Source organism: Capricornis sumatraensis, chromosome 1 (genome assembly GCF_032405125.1).
Source record: "Capricornis sumatraensis isolate serow.1 chromosome 1, serow.2, whole genome shotgun sequence".
NCBI lineage: Eukaryota > Metazoa > Chordata > Mammalia > Artiodactyla > Bovidae > Capricornis > Capricornis sumatraensis.
Window position 1 is genome coordinate 175,305,897 of NC_091069.1, and position 21,443 is coordinate 175,327,339.

At 42.6% G+C, this 21,443-nt stretch overlaps 1 protein-coding gene across 6 annotated transcripts in view; it reads left to right on the top strand.

Annotated features, from left to right (window-relative positions):
* The window catches only part of KALRN (kalirin RhoGEF kinase), a 694,704-nt gene that overhangs the window by 463,399 nt on the left and 209,862 nt on the right, over positions 1 to 21,443 (top strand). For all 6 annotated transcript variants that reach the window (XM_068966221.1, XM_068966363.1, XM_068966508.1 and 3 more), the window contains exons 26-30: positions 6,343 to 6,412; positions 8,967 to 9,056; positions 13,413 to 13,505; positions 18,979 to 19,090; positions 20,881 to 21,071. In XM_068966221.1, the coding sequence (XP_068822322.1) occupies positions 6,343 to 6,412; positions 8,967 to 9,056; positions 13,413 to 13,505; positions 18,979 to 19,090; positions 20,881 to 21,071 (556 nt within the window). The remainder of the gene's footprint in view (positions 1 to 6,342; positions 6,413 to 8,966; positions 9,057 to 13,412; positions 13,506 to 18,978; positions 19,091 to 20,880; positions 21,072 to 21,443) is intronic.

The window sequence follows — 21,443 nt, forward strand, 5'->3', positions numbered from 1 at the left end:
AGAGTCAGACACTACTGAGTGACTGAACTAAACTGAACTGATATGCCAGGTAGTGGTTTGGGTTCTTTACCTACATGAGTTTATTAAATCTTCACAACAACCTCATGAGGTTGTTTAAAATTGAAAAAAAAGTGGTACTTTGTAAGACCCCCTACTGACAACTGTGACCAGATGTGAACTCTGGTTCTTTTATTTGAGATTGGTTTGCAGAGGAAAGGAAAGTAAGGCCTTGGATTAGTAGAAGAGTGGGCTAGTGGCAGTTGCTGTTAAAACCATTTTCCAGGAAGGCATTAATTGTAGACATGATATTCTGTGTACTTAATTCATTTTAAAGTGCTTTCATTTCTTGAGAATTTTTAGAGTATCCTCCCATAGGCAGCTGCTGTCACCAAAAATTGCTATTACTGTCTTCAGCATCTAGATCAATTATCAACTCTGTGGGCATAATTACCATTTTTTACTTAAAATTAACCTGAAGTGACCAAGTCACTGACCTTTGGTCATAAGTTAAGGAAAGAGGGAAGCTCTCCCTGAGTCATCACAGAGTCCTTGCAACTCCTAAAACAAGGATACAGTTTTATATCTTCTATGGAATGTCATGATCCAGGTATTGTATCATTTCTTTGGTCACTCTTAATAGAGAAGAACCTGTATACCATAGTGGTCAGAGTGAGGGGACTGGAGGGAGAGCCCAAAAGTGGGCAAGTGGAAGCTTCCTGCACCCAGGAGTGTTTCTCCTAGGTGCCTGGGGCTCCAGATTCTCCTCTTTCTCTTTTTCCCAAGTACTCTTCTGTTCTCACTCCTCCTTTCTTTAAAGCGGTTCATTTCCTTTCACCAGCCGCTATCCTAGAATAGCTCTTCCCTCACTCACCAAGCCATTCCAGCCCTAACCCCCAGGTCCTGTTCAGCCCATCACAGCTCAGAGCTGGATCTCCATCCACTGTCTTCACTGAGATTATCCTGAAGGCCAATATGAGAAACAGCCACAAAGAATATCTCAACACCCGAAAAAATACCTGTGACGATTTTGTACCTTATGTTCAGTGTTCTCATGGAAAACAGCCACACAATACATGTCTTTTAGAATTTAGTTCCAGAAATAAAAATTATATATATTAAAAATAGATGACTGAATTAATATATTATGTATGCAGTGATGATCCAGATTGCTTCTGTTTGCAACAACAAAAAAAACCCCCATGATTTCTTCTTGTCCTTGTAAAAAATTTGCTCCTCACTTGCAGCATTATATATTTTTCTATTTCTAGTTTAGAATTCATGTTAAATACATGTGGGTCACCTGCAGTTCTTCTAAAAGTAGTAATAAATATGATCCTTTATTGATTTTTGAGCACTGCATATTTGCATTTTGTAAGCCCAAATTGCATTATAATCACTGCTGTTCAGTGATTCAGATCAGGATACTCCAGAATTCAGGGGAAAGATGATTATCATTAAATGGATACTGCTAAGAGTCTTCAAACATTTTCAACTGACTTTTACTTACTACTGAAGTAATACTTATTTGTAGTAGAAAATGTCAATGGCAGATGGACAAAAAATATCATCTATGATTCTATAAATCATTGGCATTTTGGCCTTACAAATATGGCTTGCCAAACATTTTTTAATTGCACATATATATTTCTTTAAACCAAAACCAAATCATTCTATGTCATTGGAAAGATAAAACAAATAACAGGTATGTGTGTGTGTGTGTGTGTGTGTGTGTGTGTGTGTGTGTGTGTATATATATATAAAACCCATAACCAATTGTAATTATAAGATGCTTCCAGAATGCTTAGACAAGAGAAATCAGGTAGTATAAGTCAAATCAATAAAATTTATTTGTTCCAATGGTAGAGGTAAGTAATGGAATAATTCAGACCTACCTTATATCTTTTTTTTTTACTTTATATCTTTTAATTTAATTTTTGAATCAACTTTTAAATCAAAATTAAATAGAAAAGTGTAGATTGAGAAGACCCACCCACCTCTATCCCTTTCTTGCATTTTATACTGTTTCATTTATTTCTTTTAATTTACTTAAAAAAATTTTATTGTCTCATTTATAATCATTACAATGTCACTCTAATATGGGTGCTGTGATTCATGGTAAGTTGCCCAGAGCCACCTAACCTGACAAAACAAGGATTTTAACCCAAGGCCTTTTAGTTCCTGTGACAGTTGGTGGCAGTATTTGACCCATGTTTATCTTTATCCACCATGTTTTTTCATCTGGTTTCCTGTGGTAATGAGTTAAAAATATACTTGCATTGCTTCCAACCCAGTTTTATTTCAAACAGTACTGCGGTGAATGCTCTTCTTTTTGTGTTATTTCACACGTGTGAAAGTCTGTTGCTCTTCTTTTTTTTTATTGCGATATACTTGATGTACAATATGATATAAGTTTCAGGTGTACAACATAGTGAGTCACAGTCTTTAGAGACTATACTCCATTTATAATTATTATAAAATATTGGCTGTATTCCCCACACTGTACAGTATATGCTTGTAGGTTGTTTCTTTATGTGTAGTAGTTTGTGCCTCTTAATCCCCCGTCCCTTTCTTGCCCCTCTCCTCTTTTTTCTCCACACTGGTAACCACTATCTTGTTCTCTGTATCTGTCAGTCTGTTTGTTTTTTGTTATATTCGCCAGTTTGTTGTAGTTTTTAGACTCCACATATAAGTGATATCATACGGTATTTGTTTTTCTCTGTCTGACTTATTTCACTTATCATAATAGCCTTCTAGTAAATCCATGTTGTTGCAAATGGCAAAATTGCATTCTTTTTATGGCTGAGTAAATTCGTGTGTGTGTGTAGGATGGCTCCTTTTCTCCACATCCTTGCCAACATTTGTTATTTGTGTTCCTTTTGGTGATAGCCATTCTGACTAGTGTGAGATGATGCTTCATTGTGGTTTTAATTTGCATTTCTCTGATGATTAATGATGTTGAAACATCTTTTCATGTGCCTGTTAGCCATCTGTATGTCTTCCTGGGAGAAAAAGTCCATTCAGGTCTTCGGCCCGTTTTTAAACCACGTTGTTTTTTGTTTGTCTGTTTGTTTATTGGAGGATAATGCTTTACAATATTGTGGTGGTCTCTGCCATACATCAGTGCAAATCAGTCATGATTATATTATATATCTGCTCCCTCTTAAGCCTCCCTCCGCTTCACATCCCAGCCCTCCCAGTCATCCCGGAGCACCAGGCTGGGCTCTCTGTGCTACACAGCAGCTTCCCACTAGCTGTCCGTTTTAGACACAATGGTGTATATCTGTCAATGCTGCCCTCTCAGTTTGTCCCGCCTTCTCCTTCCCCCACTGTGCCCACCAGACCATTCTCTGTGTCTGCGTCTCCATTTCTTCTCTGTAAGTAGATTCATCATACTATTTTTCTAGATCCAATTCATATGCATTAATACACGATATCTGTTTCTCTTTCTGACTTCTTCACTCAGTGTAACAGGCTCTAGGTTTATCCACTTCACTACAACTGACTCAAATTTGTTCCTTTTTATGGCTAAGTAATATTCCATTGTGTCTATGCACCACAACTTCTTTATCCATTCATCTGTCGATGGACAGCTAGGTTGCTTCCATGTCCTGGCTATTGTAAATAGTGCTGCAATGAACATTGGGGTGCATGTATCTTTTAGAACTGTGGTTTTCTCAGTGTTTATGCCCAGTAGTTAGATTGCTGGGTGATATGGTAGTTTTATCCCTAGTTTGTTAAGAAATCTCCATAATGTTCTCCATAGGGGCTGTAGCAATTTACATTCCCAGCAACAGTACAGTAGGGTTCTCTTTTCTTCACATCCTCTCCAGAATTTATTGTTTGTAGTATTTTGGTCATTCTGATTGGTGTGAGGTGATAACTCAGTGTACCTTTGATCGAAGATCATGGCATCTCGTCCCATCACTTCATCGGAAATAGATGGGGATACAGTGGAAACAGTGTCAGACTTTATTTTGGGGGGCTCCAAAATCACTGTAGATGGTGACTGCAGCTGTGAAATTAAAAGACACTTACTCCTTGGAAGAAAAGTTATGACCAACCTAGATAGCATATTGAAAAGCAGAGACATTACTTTGCCAACAGAGGTCCATCTAGTCAAGGCTATGGTTTTTCCTTTGGTCATGTATGGATGTGAGAGTTGGACTGTGAAGAAGGCTGAGCGCCGAAGAATTGATGCTTTTCAACTGTGGTGTTGGAGGAGACTCTTGAGAGTCCCTTGGATGGCAGGGAGATCCAACCAGTCCATTCTGAAGGAGATCAGCCCTGAGATTTCTTTGGAAGGAATGATGCTAAAGCTGAAACTCTAGTACTTTGGCCACCTGATGCGAAGACCTGACTCATTGGAAAAGACTCTGATGCTGGGAGGGATTGGGGGCAGGAGGAGAAGGGGACGACCGAGGATGAGATGGCTGGATGGCATCACGGACTCGATGGACGTGAGTCTGAGTGAACTCTGGGAGTTGGTGATGGACAGGGAGGCCTGGTGTGCTGCGATTCATGGGGTCGCAAAGAGTCGGACACGACTGAAATGAACTGAACTGAACTGAATAATGAGTGCCGTTGAGTGTCTTTTCATGTGTCTATTGGCCATCCTTATGTCTTCTTTGGAGAAATGTCTGTTAGATCTTCTGCCCATTGTTTGATCGCGTTGTTAGTTTTCCTGGTATTGACCTATATGAGCTGCTTATACATTTTGGAATTAATCCTTTGTCAGTTGCTTCATTTGCAGTTGTATGAGATATTTATATATGTTGGATAGTAACCTCGTATTGGTTACATCATTTGCAAGTGTTTTCTCTCATTCAGTAGGTTGTCTTTTTGTTTTGGGAAGACTTTCTTTTTAACCACTTTATTGAAGTACGGTTGATGTAAAAATTTGTACATATTTAATATTGCAAAACACTGATGCATTTGAAGATAATTATATACCCATGAAACTGTCACCACCGTCAAGGCCATAGACATATTTATCACCTCCCAAAGTTTTCTGTTGTTATATAAGAACACTTAACAAAAGATCCATTTTCTTTGCAAGTTTTAAGTATGTGATGCAGTAATCTTAGCTATTGATATTATGCTATATAGTAGATCTCCAGAATTAATCTTGCAAAACTAAAATTATACACTTTAACCATTAGTTTCTTGAGCTGGAAATAACAGTGTATGTATCCCCTACTTAGACAAAAGGCCAAATATTAGGTACATTCTTCTACACCTTGCCTTTTTTACTTAACAGCTTGACCTGGATATCTTCCATGAAAAACCTACAAAGTTTTGCCATTTCTATAGCCATATAGTCTGTGGTTCTGTGGATGTGCTATAGTTTACTTTGTCACCTAGACACTGCCTTTTGCTATTATGAAGAGTGCCACAGTGAATATGTGTATGTATACTTCATTTTGCATATGTGTGATTACAACTATAGCACATTTTCCAAAATTAAAATTGCAGAGGCAAAGATAAGTACTTTTTTACTTTTATAGATATTGTCGAATTGACCTGTAGAGATTATACCATCCTCCATCATTGTCAGAATGTTTCCCTACAGCCCCATAATTATTTGTAACTCTTTGTCTTATTTTTTAAAAAGAAAATGCCATTCCAATGATTCTGGCTTATTTGAGCTTGTATTCTCTGAGTTCAAACCAATTGTTTAATATATGAATTTGAAGTTGGTGTAGTCAGCTGTTTATTATTTATTAACATAAAAAGGAGCCATGCCTTAGATATTCACAATGGCAGATAATTCGGTAGTAATTCAATTCAGCTTTGAAATGTATTATGACATTTTCCCCATTAAATTTTCTTTCCTAACAGTGTCAGCAACCAGAAGCATTAACTCAGTTTTTAGCACAAACTGGGTACTGACAGAAGAAGAAAGTGAAAAGTTGGAAAGAAGTCAGTATAGGATTCAGAATTTTTCCACCTTACCTCTGGGATCATAGATAGTATTATTTTGGTCTTTTGATACCTGTATCTATATATTTTCAAACATTGCAACATGCTCAGACTACTTGTATTAAAAAATAGAGTCATAGCATTGAAATGCCCAACACAAGTATCATATTCCATTATTTTCAGCCTGAGAAGTGTAAACCTTTAAGGGAAACAATTAAGTAGCATTAATTAATTAAAGATTTAATGAAATTAGTTCCAACATATTTTAAATTGCTCCTTACTGCATATCACTTAGAAAGTGGAGAAGGCATATGTAAATAATGGAGAGTTTATGAGATTGGGTTGGCCTCAGTATGAGCCTTTGGTGGGGAGGGGTCCAACAGTACAGAAATGTCTGATTTCAGCCTTTCTCCCTCCTTGCAGCATCTTCCTCAAAGAACTGGAGAAGTATGAGCAGCTGCCTGAGGATGTGGGACACTGCTTTGTTACTTGGGTAACCTACTGAACTTCTCCTCCTACGATCCCATGTTTTCCAGGGGTACAGGTGATAGCAGATGGCATCACTGTTCAGTGCCTGAGCTGATGCTTGGTGTCACTGACGTTCTAACACAGGACCAGAGGCTGTAGAGAAGATCCATGAGTAGATCTGAAAGAAAGCAGTCTATCACGGAGCACCAGAGCCCATGTCTGATATCTACCTTAAAAAAACTTTCAAAAACTGAAATGTCAGGAGATTGAAACAAGACCACCACCCCTGGTAGAAGAACTGTTCCAGCTCCATCCATGAGTTATTTTTAACAGGATGAGGATTAGGGGATTAGAACTTTAGAAATCCACCAAGCCATTGTTTACATTTTCTTCCTTGATAAGAGAACAGACTCCTTGGTTGTCCATCCCAGTTCTGACCTACAGGATGTATATGTAGTCATTCTCTTTCTTGGAGCTGTTGTCACGGGCCAAGTACATGGGCTGAATGTACCAGGTTCTAATTATATAAATGGAAACACTAGTCTCTGTTAGTATCTCCACGCCCCATTATCCCAAGTTCAGGTTCTTGATATGTGTACCACCATCTCCTGGGAAGCCCACCTAGTTAGTACAGTAAGCGCAACTAAACATGGAAATCTTTCCCCAGGGCCAGGAGTTCTACGTATTCAACAATTAACCAATTAGAACTACTACTCAAAATGGGCTAATTACTTTTCCAATGTCTTTACAATTCAGAGAATTTACGCTGATAACAGCCCTATGGAATAGGCAGGGCTGTGGTTATGTTTTATATTTTATAGATGGAAAGATCGCAGAGGAGCTGGGATGTTGAATAGTCCACTGACATATAATTAATATCACAGTTTATCCTGCAACTCTAGACCTGAGTTGCCTCCTTTTTCTGAAACTGTAACATTTACTTCCTGGCCTGCTCTCTTGAGGAAGTCTCAGATTGCCATTTTATTTTGTGCTAATACATTTTCCACCTCTAAATTCATGAGCCCATGCACAGTTCACATTATTGCTAATAATAGTATATGATCCCTTGCACAGCCAATGTAGAGACAAAATGAAACTGACCATTAAGTGAAGGGATTTTTTTTTTTTGGCATCTTGTTTCATACATTTTGTGGATTTGCCTTACAGTCAACCTTAAGTATGATTTATTAGCATCTCTTAGGGATGATGAATGCCTCCTAAATAGTACATAAAATTGGTTTCAGAAAACCTTTAGTATAAAATATGCTCATTTTGCCAAGAATTATCTCAAAGTGATTTCTTAAGTCTTATCACCTTAACGTATGACTATAGTGCAGGAGTAGAGGGTGGAAAGAGTTGCCGTGTATTGAACAGCAAGAGTTATGACCAAGAAGCCTAAAGTCGACTTGCCTGGGCTCCACTGCTTTCTGAATTTAAAGTGACCTAACCTACACTGTGGACTTCTCATGTGGCTCAGTGGTAAAGAATCCGCCTGCCAATGCAAGAGACACAAGTTCAGTCTCTGGGTCAGGAAGATGCCCTGGAGAAAAAGAAATGGCAACCTACTCCAATATTCTTGCCTGGAAAATCCCATGGATAGAGGAGCCTGGGGTCACAAAAGTCAAACATGACTTAGCGACTAAACAACAGCAACCAACCTCATGCCACTATTTTCATACCTGTTAAGTGGGTTGATAATAAAAGAACTCATCACATAGGGTTCTCATAAGGATCAAATGAGTTAATATGGATAGAGTACTTGAGAAAGTAAGTGCTGGCATAAGTGAAACCTGCTATAATTAGCACTTAGTTAGGCTTCTTTTTTAGAAAAGGACATCCCCAGTGTTATGCAGGCATTGGGATGGGAAGTACTTCACAGTTGGGAAAAGTGCTTGGTGGTCAAAGTACACGTAACTTTCCCAGTGGAAAGGCTGTGAAGCACTAACCCCGGAGTTGTCAAAGACATAAGAAATGAATTTTCACCAAGCCATAAGATTCTTGACTTAAAGTAGCAATCTGTTTAGGATTCACTTAGGACCCCCTAAGGGTCACCCTGCTTTCATTTTCCCCCATCATTGCTTCTGGCACATGTGGGATGGTGGCACAGTTGCTTGACATGCCCTAGAAACTGCCCCCATGGGAGATTTCGAGTACAAGCAGATCTCCTGCTGAGATTACACTTCATTTTCATTTGACTTTTCATTTTTAAAGCAAATGCTATCATTTTTCAAGATGGGAAGCAAATTATAGGTAACGCTAAAAGGAGGAGGGATACGCTCTCAATAAATTCTGTCCAGCTTCAGGACATATTATGATTTGTAAACTGATTTTTTCTAATTCTATCTAGTACGGACTAGTTTTGAAATGAACTCTTTTTCAGTGAGCTCTCTTCCCCTGCTGATAAGAAAAAAGTATCCCCAAGTTTATTAGGGTAGCACAGGCCTAATGAGCCCAGGACATCTGCCACAGAATTGTCTGTGCCAGGCAATCTAAGGGTTTAACTGCACAGCACTTGATGGCACAGTCAACAGAAGGGAGCAACTAATGGATGCTGATCTCTTATTATCTTTGTTTTTTAGGCAGACAAATTTCAGATGTACGTCACCTACTGTAAAAACAAGCCTGATTCCAACCAGCTGATCCTGGAGCATGCAGGCACCTTCTTTGATGTAAGCTGTGAATTTCCATTCTTGAGCCACTGATGAGCAGGTGGAATGCTTCTCTACTTTCAGATTATAGGTTTCTAACTATCCTTTGTTCCTCATTTTTCTTTATTGGCCCCCCAGTCCTCTCTCTAGTGGATAAAACATGGAAAAAACCAAAACCACTGTTTATTTTTTGTTCTGGGTTTCCCTGGTGGCTCAATGGTAAAGAACCCATGTGCCAAGCAGAAGGCGCAGGTTTGATCCCTGAGTCAGGAATATCCCCTAGAGAAGAAAATGGCAACTCACTTCCAGTATTCTTGCCTGGGAAATCCCATGGACAGAGGAACCTGGTGGGCTACAGTTCATGGGGTTGCAAAAGAGTTGGACACGACTCATAAACAACAAAACAAAAATGCTGTGTTTTACTTCATCCCATCTCAAGTGTTGTGGTTTCAGATAAGGCACATTTGCCTGCATATCTCAACATCATGGAGTTACCGAGAGTCTGACACAAGTGAGCAGCTAAGCACACAACGCCAAATCTAGCTAGCTGTAAATCTCACGTGTAGAAGAGGTGCACTAGGATGCAAGTGCCAGTCAAGATGTTCCACTTCTCCCGCGTGTGTGTGCGTGTGCGCGTGCTTAGTTGCTCAGTCATGTCCAACTCTGTGTGACCCCATGGACTATAGCCCTCCTGTCTCTCTCCATGGGATTCTCCAGACAAGAATGCTGGAGTGGGTTGCCATGCCCTTCTCCACGGGATCTTCCCATCCCGGGGATCGAACCCAAGTCTCCCGCATTGCAGGCAGACTCTTTACCATCTGAGCCACCTATATAGCTCCTCAAATGCAGGACTTCTCAAAGTGTGGTCTTAGCCCAGCTACATTGCCATCACCTGAGAACTTATTAGAAATGCCTGTTTTGGCCACTGCTCTAGATCTGTTGAATCAGAATCCCCAGGGAAACAATCTTGAGTTTTAAGGAGCCCTCCAGGTGACTCTGATGCCCAGTCAAGTTTGAGAATCACTAACTACTCTAATACAATTGTTTCAACCTTGACTGTACCTTGGAATTACCTTAGAGCTATGAAAAATACTGGTTCCAGTCCCAGCCCTGATTGTGTTATGATCAGCCTGGATTTGGCCTGGGCATTGAGATTTTTAAACATTTCCAGGTGAGAGTAATGTGCAGCCAGGGTCAAGCACTTGTTCTGTAGTGGAAGCCAAGAGGAGATTCAGAGCTGATGTGCCTTGCCAGGGCCTCTGGTTTTGGGTGAGCACACAGTCCTGTTGGCAAATGATGTGTTTATGATACTGGTCCCCAGAGAGTGACGTATTGGCTATAACATGAACAGAATCAAATGAATCACTGTAGGATGCATGGGAAGAACAGGGGGAGGAAAGAAATGAGAATAAAAAAGTGAAGTTCAATGAGAGATAGGTGATAGCCATTCTGATAGTCCTATCAGAAGTGACCAACACTTGAAATTCAGAAAACTTTAAATGTCTGTCAGTCTAACTTTCTGCCTACTCATTCCTTCTCTAAATATTTGAATGTCTACTGTAGGCAAGATAATGTGCCAGGTCCCATGGGGTCTCAGACATTCGAATATGGTTCCCATACCCAAGTTTACAAAATAATCCTTCTCTGAGCATCTTTCTAGCCTGACCTGCTGTAACAGAAGTGATTCTACAAGTGTCTTGTTGCTCAATGAAGGAATAATACTTGAATGGGTGAAAGCCAGACAAGAAAAAACAGACATGATTTTTAAAGATGGAGTATTACTATGGAAATGGTCCCAAAGTGAAATTTGCGAGGTTTTGTTTAAACCAAAAACTCAAGAAAAGTACTTCTCTGACTTGGTATCAGAAGTTATTGGGTATCATTTTGGATGCCCTATACTGCTATTCTGTCTCTTTAATAATACATTTCTCTTAAGATATTTATGGGGTTTTTTTATCAATAGTATCTAGAAGAGTCTTTTTGAAGTTTTAAATGCACTGTGTCCTGTCTTCCACTTCACATTTTTCTGAACATACATATCCTGTGCTCTAAGTAGGCTGCAGACTCATCTGCCTCCTTATCTTTGCTCACACTATTCTCACTGCCTAAGATAGACTGTGAGCCCTTTGCACACACTGCACACGGGCACACATAGACACCCTTCAAAGTCTTCCTATCCTTAAACGGTCACAGTCATGTGTTGCTTCCTACGGGAATCCTTGCCTTTCTCTTGGTGTGCAGTATGCTTTGTCTCTTTTGGCATTTGCAACCTCCTGCCTTTTGACAGGTTACAAATGCCATACTGTTCCTTTTGTGAGCTCCTCAGGAGGTTGACTCATGGTTTGCCTGGTTCATTTTTTACATGTTACAGTGTCTGGTGCCAATCTGCATTTTCCTCTCATCCTACATTCCTCATATTCCTGTTTGTAGCCAGTTTCTAGGCTTTGATTTATAGTTGGACATACCCCAAATTTTACACCCTATCCCCATTTCCAATATCATGCCTGATGAGCCTGTACATTAGTTAGGGAGGCCAATGCAAGACAGAAAACCAGTCCAGCAGGAGTTCCTGGAGCTTGGCCTAGAGGTAGGGAGAGAGGGCAGCAAACTCTCCTGATGGTTCCCTACGCATTCCAGAAAGCATCATCTTTGTAGCTTTTTCCCTCCCATCAGAAGAGTTTCCCTAAATGCTATACTTAGAGACCATTTACTTTAGGCCCTCCTTCTATCAGAGATCAAACCCCCAATAAAGACAGCCCTGTTATCCATTATTGTAAAGAGAGCACAGGAAATTCAAGTACCAGAAAGGCCCACACATTGACATGATCCAGCATTTTCTACACCAGACATGGGAGCTGTGAGGCTGTGATGACTGGTACCCTGTTGATTACTAAGCTTGGTTGGCTGACCCAGCCACTGGACACCACCCCTTCCTTAGTCTCCACATGAAGCCTTCCTGGAACTCGGCATCTTGTCAGAGAGGGAAGCCAGTCAAGTGCCTTATTGCCTGAGCTCTCCTGCCAAAGCCCCAGATAAGCTCAAAATGTTCATTTGCCCAAATAGGGTCAGGCTGCCAGCTGTTTTGCCCATTTTCCTTGAACAAGTCCTGATATAAACACATAGCTTTAGGGAAGAGGCAAATGAGTGAGAAAATTGCCACCTTCTGGGATAGCTGGAGGAAAATGGAATGATTTATTATGATTATTATTCCCTTTTCTTCACCTTCCTTCATGGCCCGTAACAAGTCCTACCTTGTCTAGGTTTAAAATGTTTCTTGTAATTCTCCTGATGCTCTGTGCTCACTAACCTTCGTTTATGGCAAGCCCCCGCATTACACACCTGTAGATATAGATGTATGTAAAGGGTACAGTTTGTTTCAGTACCTTCACAGACATGTGCAGCCATCCTCACAGCCAATTTTAGAGCATTTTCATCACCTCATACGGCAACCCCACACCCTTTAGCCATCACCCTCCACCTTATCCTCCCTACCCCTCTGGCTCTGAGCAACTGACAGTCTATTTTCTGTCTCTATAGATTTCCTCTTCTGGACACTTCATTTAGAAATGGAGTGATGTGTGTTCTTTTGTGACTGACTTCTTTCACTTAGCATAAAGCTTTCAAGGTTCATCTGTGTTGTGGCATGTCTCAGTATTTCATTCTGTTTAATGGCCAAAAATATACTCTATTGTATGACTATAATACATTTTTTTTCCACTCATCAGTTGATGGACATTTGGGTTATGCCCACCTTTTCACTACTCTTAATAAAATAATACTACTATGAATATTTTGCAGCAATTTTTTGTAGACATATTTTCTGATTTCCCTTGGGTATATACCTAGGAATGGAATTGTTGGATTGATGGTAATTCTATTTTTACACACTTAGACTTCTGCAATAATCTCTGGACTGGTCTCTGTGTCTATTTCCCAATCTCTACTCTCTGTGTTGCTATTAGGCTTATATGAGTCTTTCTGAAATATTGTTTTCACCATGTTTTTCTTCTATATAAGATCTGCGAAACTTTACCCTTGAAAAACTCACCATCAAACCCTAATTCATTCTTTTAGCTCTACGCCATCAATGACCTATGTACATCTTGCTTATCTAACTGTATTTTCACTTTTTCCAGAATCTAGGTGTGATCCTCTCTACTGCTCAGGCACTCATTATCATTTAAAGACACAATGATTATTTCCTATGTGTTTTGGTTTATACGTTTTCCCTTTATCTTCTCCCCTTCCAAGAATAGTTTCTAATCATTTTGTACCTTTTCCTTTTCTCCTCTGTCCTTAACCCTGCTCACCTCCTCCCAGAACACATACGTGCACATGTCCCACTGTGTCTAACAGTGTCCATTTTTATCCCTGTAGGAGATACAGCAGCGGCATGGTCTGGCCAACTCCATTTCTTCCTACCTAATTAAGCCTGTCCAGAGGATTACCAAGTACCAGCTGCTCCTGAAGGTACCTCCCCTCCCCTCTATGTCACCCTGACCACACTGCCAACCAGGTCCAGGGAATCCTAGCTTTGCCCAGGCGTGGGAAAGCTTCTACCTGAAGACCTTTCCTCTGCCTAGAGCGGAACTTCAGCAATGAGCCCACGCTGCCATTGCTGGCTCCAGACTGCATGTTCTATCCCATGAAATCCCACATGCTTATTTTGGGGGAAGGAGGAGAAATGGAAGCAGGGATGGATTGTGATTGTTTTCATATACACCCACCACTGCACAGCTCTTAGTGACTGCCACCTCAGACAGTGGTGGGTACACAGAAACTCTCCCATCCTTTCCTTCTGGGCAGATCCCTCCTGGTGGCCCTTCTTGGTAGGATCCAGGATCAAGGTCTTAGGGGCAGTGCCAGCATGGGCAGCACCTATCATTGCCTTAATGTCTGTGTTTGTCTAGACTAGGAGATTTTAAAGAGGAAATAGTTTGAAAGTACATACAAAGACACAATGACAGCTCTGTATCTGTAGGCTCCTACGTGTTACGGGTTCTTCTGGAGCCAACCAGGAGATATGTTTTTTCTCCCAACCCTTTTCTTTAAGAGTCAAATCATCAAATTATATAAAATACTATGTGATTTGAGCTGATTCTTCTCAGAGAATATACTAGCAGTCTGAAAATGTGACATTTCTCAAAGAAAACCTGGGAAGTCGATATCACAGGCAGTTATAAAACTGTATCTGCATTAACTCTTAATGTGTAAGGGTGGAGTTTTCCCTAACTTTGACTATATTGCTGGTCACTTCTCAAATGCAAAAAAAAAAGAATAGTGAGAAGCATGTTGTAAGTAGTATAGTTCTAGAGAAACTCTGATGAAATTCAGTCCTATGAGATGCTTGCTGAACCTCACATTTCCTAGCTGCCTCAGTAAACCTGAGAACCCGTCTAGTTTCAATCTAGATTCCAGTCATGTTGAAGTGCGCCCACCTTTCCTGTCTGTGGGGTCCTACTGACTTGGCATTTGTAGTTCTGTGATGAGAAGAGTGGGGACAGCAGTGAGCCACACCCCAACCTCTTCTCCCTTCTGGGTTAGGGCCGGGTCCTACATCATCCTTATTTTTCAGCCCCGTCCTTCAAACCTTCACCTTTCTCAACTCCAGGACTTCACTTCCAGGCACTGCAGTCTGCCAACCCTGCAGAAAATGACTTAGAGAATCACCACAGGGCATCCATGCCTTTGGCCTTTGTTGAGGACTAGTGTCAGAAATCGGAGAAGGCAATGGCACCCCACTCCAGTACTCTTGCCTGGAGAATCCCATGGACGGAGGAGCCTGGAAGGCTGCAGTCCATGGGGTCACTGAAAGTTAGACACGGCTCAGTGACTTCACTTTCACTTTTCACTTTCATGCATTGGAGAAGGAAATGGCAACCCCCTCCAGTGTTCTTGCCTGGAGAATCCCAGGGGTGGCGGAGCCTGGTGGGCTGCCATGTATGGGGTCGCACAGAGTCGGACACGACTGAAACGACTTAGCAGCAGCAGTAGCAGCAGCAGTGTCAGAAATAACTATGTGCAGACCATCACAGCTATTTAGGTAGAACTTTGAAGATGCCATTCTGTTTTTGAAGTTTCTTATATAAAGACTGAGAAAATTTCTCCTAAGATCTCAGAGTAGGGCATGGGTATTCTTTCCTGAAAAATTGGTGTGCCAGTCAGTCAGTCAGTTCAGTCGCTCCGTCATGTCCGACTCTTTGCAACCCCATGGACTGCAGCACGCCAGGCCTCCCTGTCCATCACCAACCCCTGGAGTTTACTCAAACTCATGTCCATTGAGTTGGTGATGCTATCTAACTATCTCGTCCTCAGTCATCCCCTTCTCCTCCTGCCTTCAGTCTTTCGCAGCATCAGGGTCTTTTCCAATGAGTCAGTTCTTTGCATCATGTGGCCAAAGTATTGGAGCTTCAGCATCAGTCCTTCCCATGAACACCCAGGGCTGATCTCCTTTAGGATGGACTGGTTGGATCTCCTTGCTGTCCAAGGGACTCTCAAGAGTCTTCTCCAACACCACAGTTCAAAAGCATCAATTCTTTGGTGCTCAGCTTTCTTTATAGTCCAACTCACACATCCATACATGGCTAGTGGAAAAACCATAGCTTTGACTAGATGGACCTTGTTTGGCAAAGTAATGTCTCTGCTCTTTAATCACAAGAACTTGAGGTCCTTCTTTGCCTTTGACTGTCAGATAGTGTCTAGTTTGATGGTTACTTACAGAAGTTTCTCCTTACCCCAGAGGTGGGGAACAATCTTCTATCTTGGATTCTGACAAAACATTTGAGTAAGCATAATGAATGGGCTGTTGGATGGAGCAGGGTTATAGATTTAAATGAAAAGTACTGTAATGTTGGGCTTCCTAGGTGGCTCAGTGGTAAAGAATCTGCCTGTCAATGTAGGAGACCCAGGTTTGATCCCTAGGTCCCCTGGGGGAAGAAATGACAACCCACTCCATTACTCTTGCCTGGGAAATCCCAAGGACAGAGGAACCTGGCGGGCTACAGTCCATGGGGTCACAAAAGAGTCAGAGATGACTTAGCAACTAAATAGCAACAATAACAACTGTATATAATTATCCTCTCCTTTCCTAGCCCACATGATGTATGACTCTTCTAAATGATTATTATTATGCAAGAAGATCTGTGTGTTGTGTGGTTTTCAAACTTAAGTTATTTCCAAAGCTCTTTCAGGAATTGATGGGGTTGTGAATTTTTTAAAAAATAAAATAAAACTGACTCACCCATCCACACTACCAGGGTCTCCAGTCAGTTAGGCCCCAGCTCTCAGAGAAATATAGGTTTTCACCCCTCCCTGCTAATCCCCAAGGCTGAAGTTCCTAGGATGGATTTTGTGCCTTGGGCAAGGGGGAGATGTGGAGGATGGATAGGCTGCCCTGTGTTTTGCTTTAGGCAGATGGAAGGGTGGGCTCTGGGCTTTCACTGTGTGATTAGCAGTTTTAGAAAGAGAGGACTATGCAGGTAACTGAGAAAGAAGACAGTAAAGTAGGGGGAATTTGTTGTAGACATGTTTTAAAGTTATTTGGGGAAGAAAAGACTTAGTAAGATAATTTTGACCTCTTTCAAATGTGCTTGTAGCCAAATGCTTGCTGAGTAAAAGAAAAATAGTTTGCTGAGCTTTTACTATAAATAAATAATATGGGATTTATTTTCTCATTAAAGTCAGCTTTATTCCAAGTAAACTGATATTTAATTATCAGTATCCTCTGGAGTTCCTCCCTTTAGGTGTTGCATAAAAGTGAAAGTCAGAGTGTTCAATATTGTCTGTGTAAATCTGCTACAGCTGTCCTTTTCAGTCTAAATTAAATGTGGAGCTTTCTCCGTTTTATAAACTATAGCAGAGATCTGAGGAGAACGCATTGGTTTTGCTGGTTGGTTGGTGGACATGCCAAATTGCTTTGGGAGGTTAAAGTAATTGGTGTTTTCTGTTACAAACTGTAGCATATTTCTTATTTCTCTCATGTTTCTGCCTAGAAATGCCTTTGATGATGTATGAGAACAGGTTGGGAGGGTTAAAATTAGGTAAGGGAAGAGAACTTAAGGTTGGCAGAAGTAAGTGCAACTTTCTGGACAATGACACTGTTACACTGACTGGAACCAAAGACAGAGCCGAGACATGATCTTGTCTGCCTCCCAAGCATCTGCTCTAGGCGGTGTATCTCTTCTTTGGACACTCAGAGCTCCCTTCTTCATGCGGGAATGTATCGAAGATAACACAAAGGCCTGGATTTTCGTATCAGATGATCACTAATCAGATACCTTACTTTACTAATAATTTCAAAGATACAGATAATCCAAGACAGAGATAAAACACAGAAGTCCAGGACCACCAAAAGCTCCAAGACCTTTCTCACAACATCAGGATATGCTGTGATCTTGATTAGCATGCACAGTTTCTAAATAATGTATGTTGCATCCTATCACTTACCCTGAAGAGAGCCATTTCATCATGAATTGTAATCACTTTTTACTTAGTTATGTAACTTATGTGATACTTTCCAGGGAGCCATTGATTGTAGGTTTGTTTACCATAAGAAATCATAGGCAGGCCAGACAGACCCTACTGAAAGCACACCGTAAATAAGGAGCCTCCTGCTAGCAGGCACCATTAATTTGCCAGGAGGTCTGCCATTGATGTGTTTATAAGGTTTGGTCTTGTCAACTTTCTTTCTTTCCTGGAAGTGCATCCCCACCCATCCACCCATTCCCTGCCTTCCTCATCCCCAGAAGGAGAAAGTATGGTTTGTAGATCTGTTGCTTAACGTCTTCCTTTCCCGTGTCAAAGTGAGCAAGATATGATAACCCTGATAGGAAAAGCGAAAGCCAGCATCCCTCTGGTTTGAGTGAAATCACTTCGAATGGTCTTTACGGTTACTAAGATAGTTGGAAATTATCTTTTCTCCATCAACCAGATATTATATATCTTTTATGGAAAGGGTAAAGACCTAGTCTCCAATGGAGACGTTAAAGAGAGAGCATGGTCCAGGAGGACAGGGGGAAGGCAGGTTGGCCTGGTGGATGGAGTATTGGATTTGGATTCAAGAAATCTGGATTCAAGCCTCTACATGGCCTCCAGTGAGTTCTATAACCTGGGCAAAACCCATGTCCTTCTTGAGCACAGTGTCCTCATTTGACAATCCAGGGACTAGTCCATGATCCTATCTGTTGGCCCTGGGCTGACTTCTAATACATATCATCTAAAAATCTCTTAGGACTCTGAAAAGCTATAAACCTGTACTTTCCACAATCCCTAGTTGTTCCCAGTGTGGAAGAAATCATTCAGGTGGCAGAGGTGTGTCAATGAAAGTGGTGCTGGAAGTTGGCATGCTGATGGATGAGTGCTGTGTGTCCTCTTTATGATGGCATAGTGCTGCACCTCTGTTTGTATCTTTTGCCAGGGGTATTCCCTGACCTCCAGGTTAGTTGAGTGATAGAGAATACCCTAGTTGCTCACTTCTAGTGCCAGCCATTTGGGAGTTGGGTTGAGTTAGTTGGATTAGATTGAGCTGAGGAAGCTCAGTCTGGGAAAAGCATGGTGGTTGAATTCTTTGGTGATAACCTCTCCACCCCAGAGGGGTTCCCAGAGGGGACCATTACGGACAATGAAGCTAGCTTCCCTGGTGGCTCAGACAGTAAAGAATCTGCGTGCAATGTGGGAGACCTGTGTTCAATCCCTGGGTTGGGAAGATCCCCTGGAGGAGGGCATGGCAACCCACTCTAGTATCCTTGCCTGGAGAATCCCCATGGACAGAGGAGCATGGTGGGCTACAGTCCATGGGGTCACAAGGAGTTGGACAGAACTGAGTGACTAAGCACAGCACATAATTCCTTGAGGAACTGGTATATGATTGCCTTGAGGGGTTAGCTAGTGGGAGGCTGGGGAAGCTGGGGGAAACTGTTCTAACTGTGTCTGGACCCTTTCACAGGAACTTTTAACTTGCTGTGAAGAAGGAAAAGGGGAGCTCAAGGAAGGCCTGGAGGTGATGCTTAGTGTCCCAAAGAGAGCCAACGACGCCATGCACGTCAGCATGCTGGAAGGTAGCTGTGCGCTCAGCCTCCCGGGGAGCCTCCTTTCCTAAAGCTGTGGAACTGGCGTCATGGGGGGGATGTGGTGTGAAGTCAAACAGCACCAGGCTGGAAGAGAAGAGAAATGGCAAGTTGTTCCATAGGTCCTGGGGAAGTGTGAGAGGAGATCCACAGGGGCCAGCTCAGCTATCACCTGCCTACAGGTAGCCCCAGGCCTGTGTCGCATCAGGTATGTGGACAGCTTGCTGCCTGAGAGGCAGAGTAGGACAAGCCATCATCATCCTTACTGTAAAGGTGTGAAAACCCTGACCCATAGCAGCCCTGTTCATCTGCATAGCATCTGCCTCACACTTGTCATCGTAATAAGCAGAAATCCGGCACATACACATACACACTGTCTTTAGCCTTGTCCTTCTCTCTTTTTCATTCTTTTAAAATGCAATAACATGAAGTTTACCACCTTAACCATTTTTAGGTGTGCAGTTCAGTGGCATTAAGCACACGCCTGTCAGTGTGCAACTACCCTCAGCCGCTCGTAGCAGGGGAGTCAAGTCCAGCCAGATATAACTGATGGGACTTTGTCAAAGCTCCTTCAGTCCGCTGGAACCATGTTCTAGGGACCCAGAAACCTGGCAGAGTGAGACAATAAAGTGCTCCCAACACCGCAAAACCCAGCAGATGAGGGCAGAGCAGCCATGGTCAAAACTATTAGATGAGTTAATATTCCACATCCCAACCTGGGCTGGCAAACAGGTGAAATAAGGCAGGCAAGTCTTCTTTGTTGCACATAGTAACCCTGTGGGGGTAGTCCTCTCTTTGAGACCACTTTTCCTTCCCTGCCCCTTACCCCAACACTGCCAAAGACTTGGTCTGGTTTCAGTATATCCTGGCCACCCTTAACACAGGAAGGCCACCTCTTCGTGCAGAGGAGCCATGGTTACCTTCTCCAGACTGAGCCCTGACTATCTGAATCTACTCCTAGTGTCTCGCCTTCTCCACCTCCTACTCTTCTGTTCACACCTGCTCGCCAGCCCCTCCCCTGCATGTCTGCCTCTCTGAGCACCTTCTCCTCCAGCCTGTCCCTGACCTGTATTCTGGATCCAGGCCCTTCAGGTATGCTCTATGGACCAGCAGCAGCAGCACCTGGGAACTTGTTTAAAAGTGCAAATTCATGGGCTCCACCCAACTCCTACTGAATCGCAGTCTTTTAGGGATTGAAGAATGGGCAGATACATGTGTTTTCATAATCACTTTAGGTGATTCTTATACACAATGAAGTTCCAGAACCTCTGTTAAACTGATACGAATATTAATTGTTGAAGGCTTGTGCGCCGCGTAGTACAGGAGCTAGCAAGGGGAAGAGTCCTAGGAACGGAGTGTAAGAAATGAAGTGACAATGAACGGAGTGGGGTCGGGGGGCACTCAGGCAGGCGGTGTGTGTCGTCAGCCCCATTCGGAGCTCCAGGTCAGCGACAGCGGGGGCTGTGGAGGGAGAAGGAGAGATGGCGTTCGCCTTTGCAGGCGTCCCCGGCTGGCAGAGGGCTGGGGGAGACTGCTCTGAAGCTCTGCAGGAGATTCTCCTGATATTGGTTCGGCAGAGGAGACCTGGGGCAGAAAAGGGGTCTGATCCCAGTGCAGAGCTGTCCTCTGAGGTGTGCAGGAGCCCCAGGAATCAGCCTGAGAGAAAAGTGCTGTGGGAGCTGAGGGATCACTCTCAGGAAGCCTGCCTCCAAGACGGGACGAGAGCAAGGTGCCCACATGTGGTGGAGAAACGACACAGACTGGAAACGGGTGTTTTTCAGGGTTCGACGAGAACCTGGACGTGCAGGGGGAGCTGATTTTACAAGATGCCTTTCAAGTGTGGGACCCCAAGTCGCTGATCCGGAAGGGGCGGGAGCGACACCTATTCCTCTTTGAGATCTCCTTGGTTTTCAGCAAGGAGATCAAAGACTCTTCAGGACACACGAAATATGTTTACAAGAACAAGCTACTGGTAGGTGGGGCAGGTGGGGTCAGACGAGACTCCCCATTTGCTAGCTCCCTTGGGCAGGAAGGGATCTTGAACACTCTGCTCGTCTCTCCCCTGGTGCCACACCAACACCATCCTGGACAAGTGAAAGGCATCCTAGTTGGAAAGTGCCCCCTCGGCCCACTTCCGCATCTTAGAGTTCACCTTTCTTCTTCCTGTTGGCTTGGGCGCCTCCCTCTTCACCCACCCTCCCTGCTACCTGCTCATCAGGCATGTGCCTGTAGGTCCTTTCATCCTGGGTAGAAGAACAGAACATCTGGTCTGTTTAAGTTTGATTGACAGAGCCCCTCCCTCGGTCCTCTCCTCTCTGTTGCCTTTCCCTTCCCACCCCAGCCC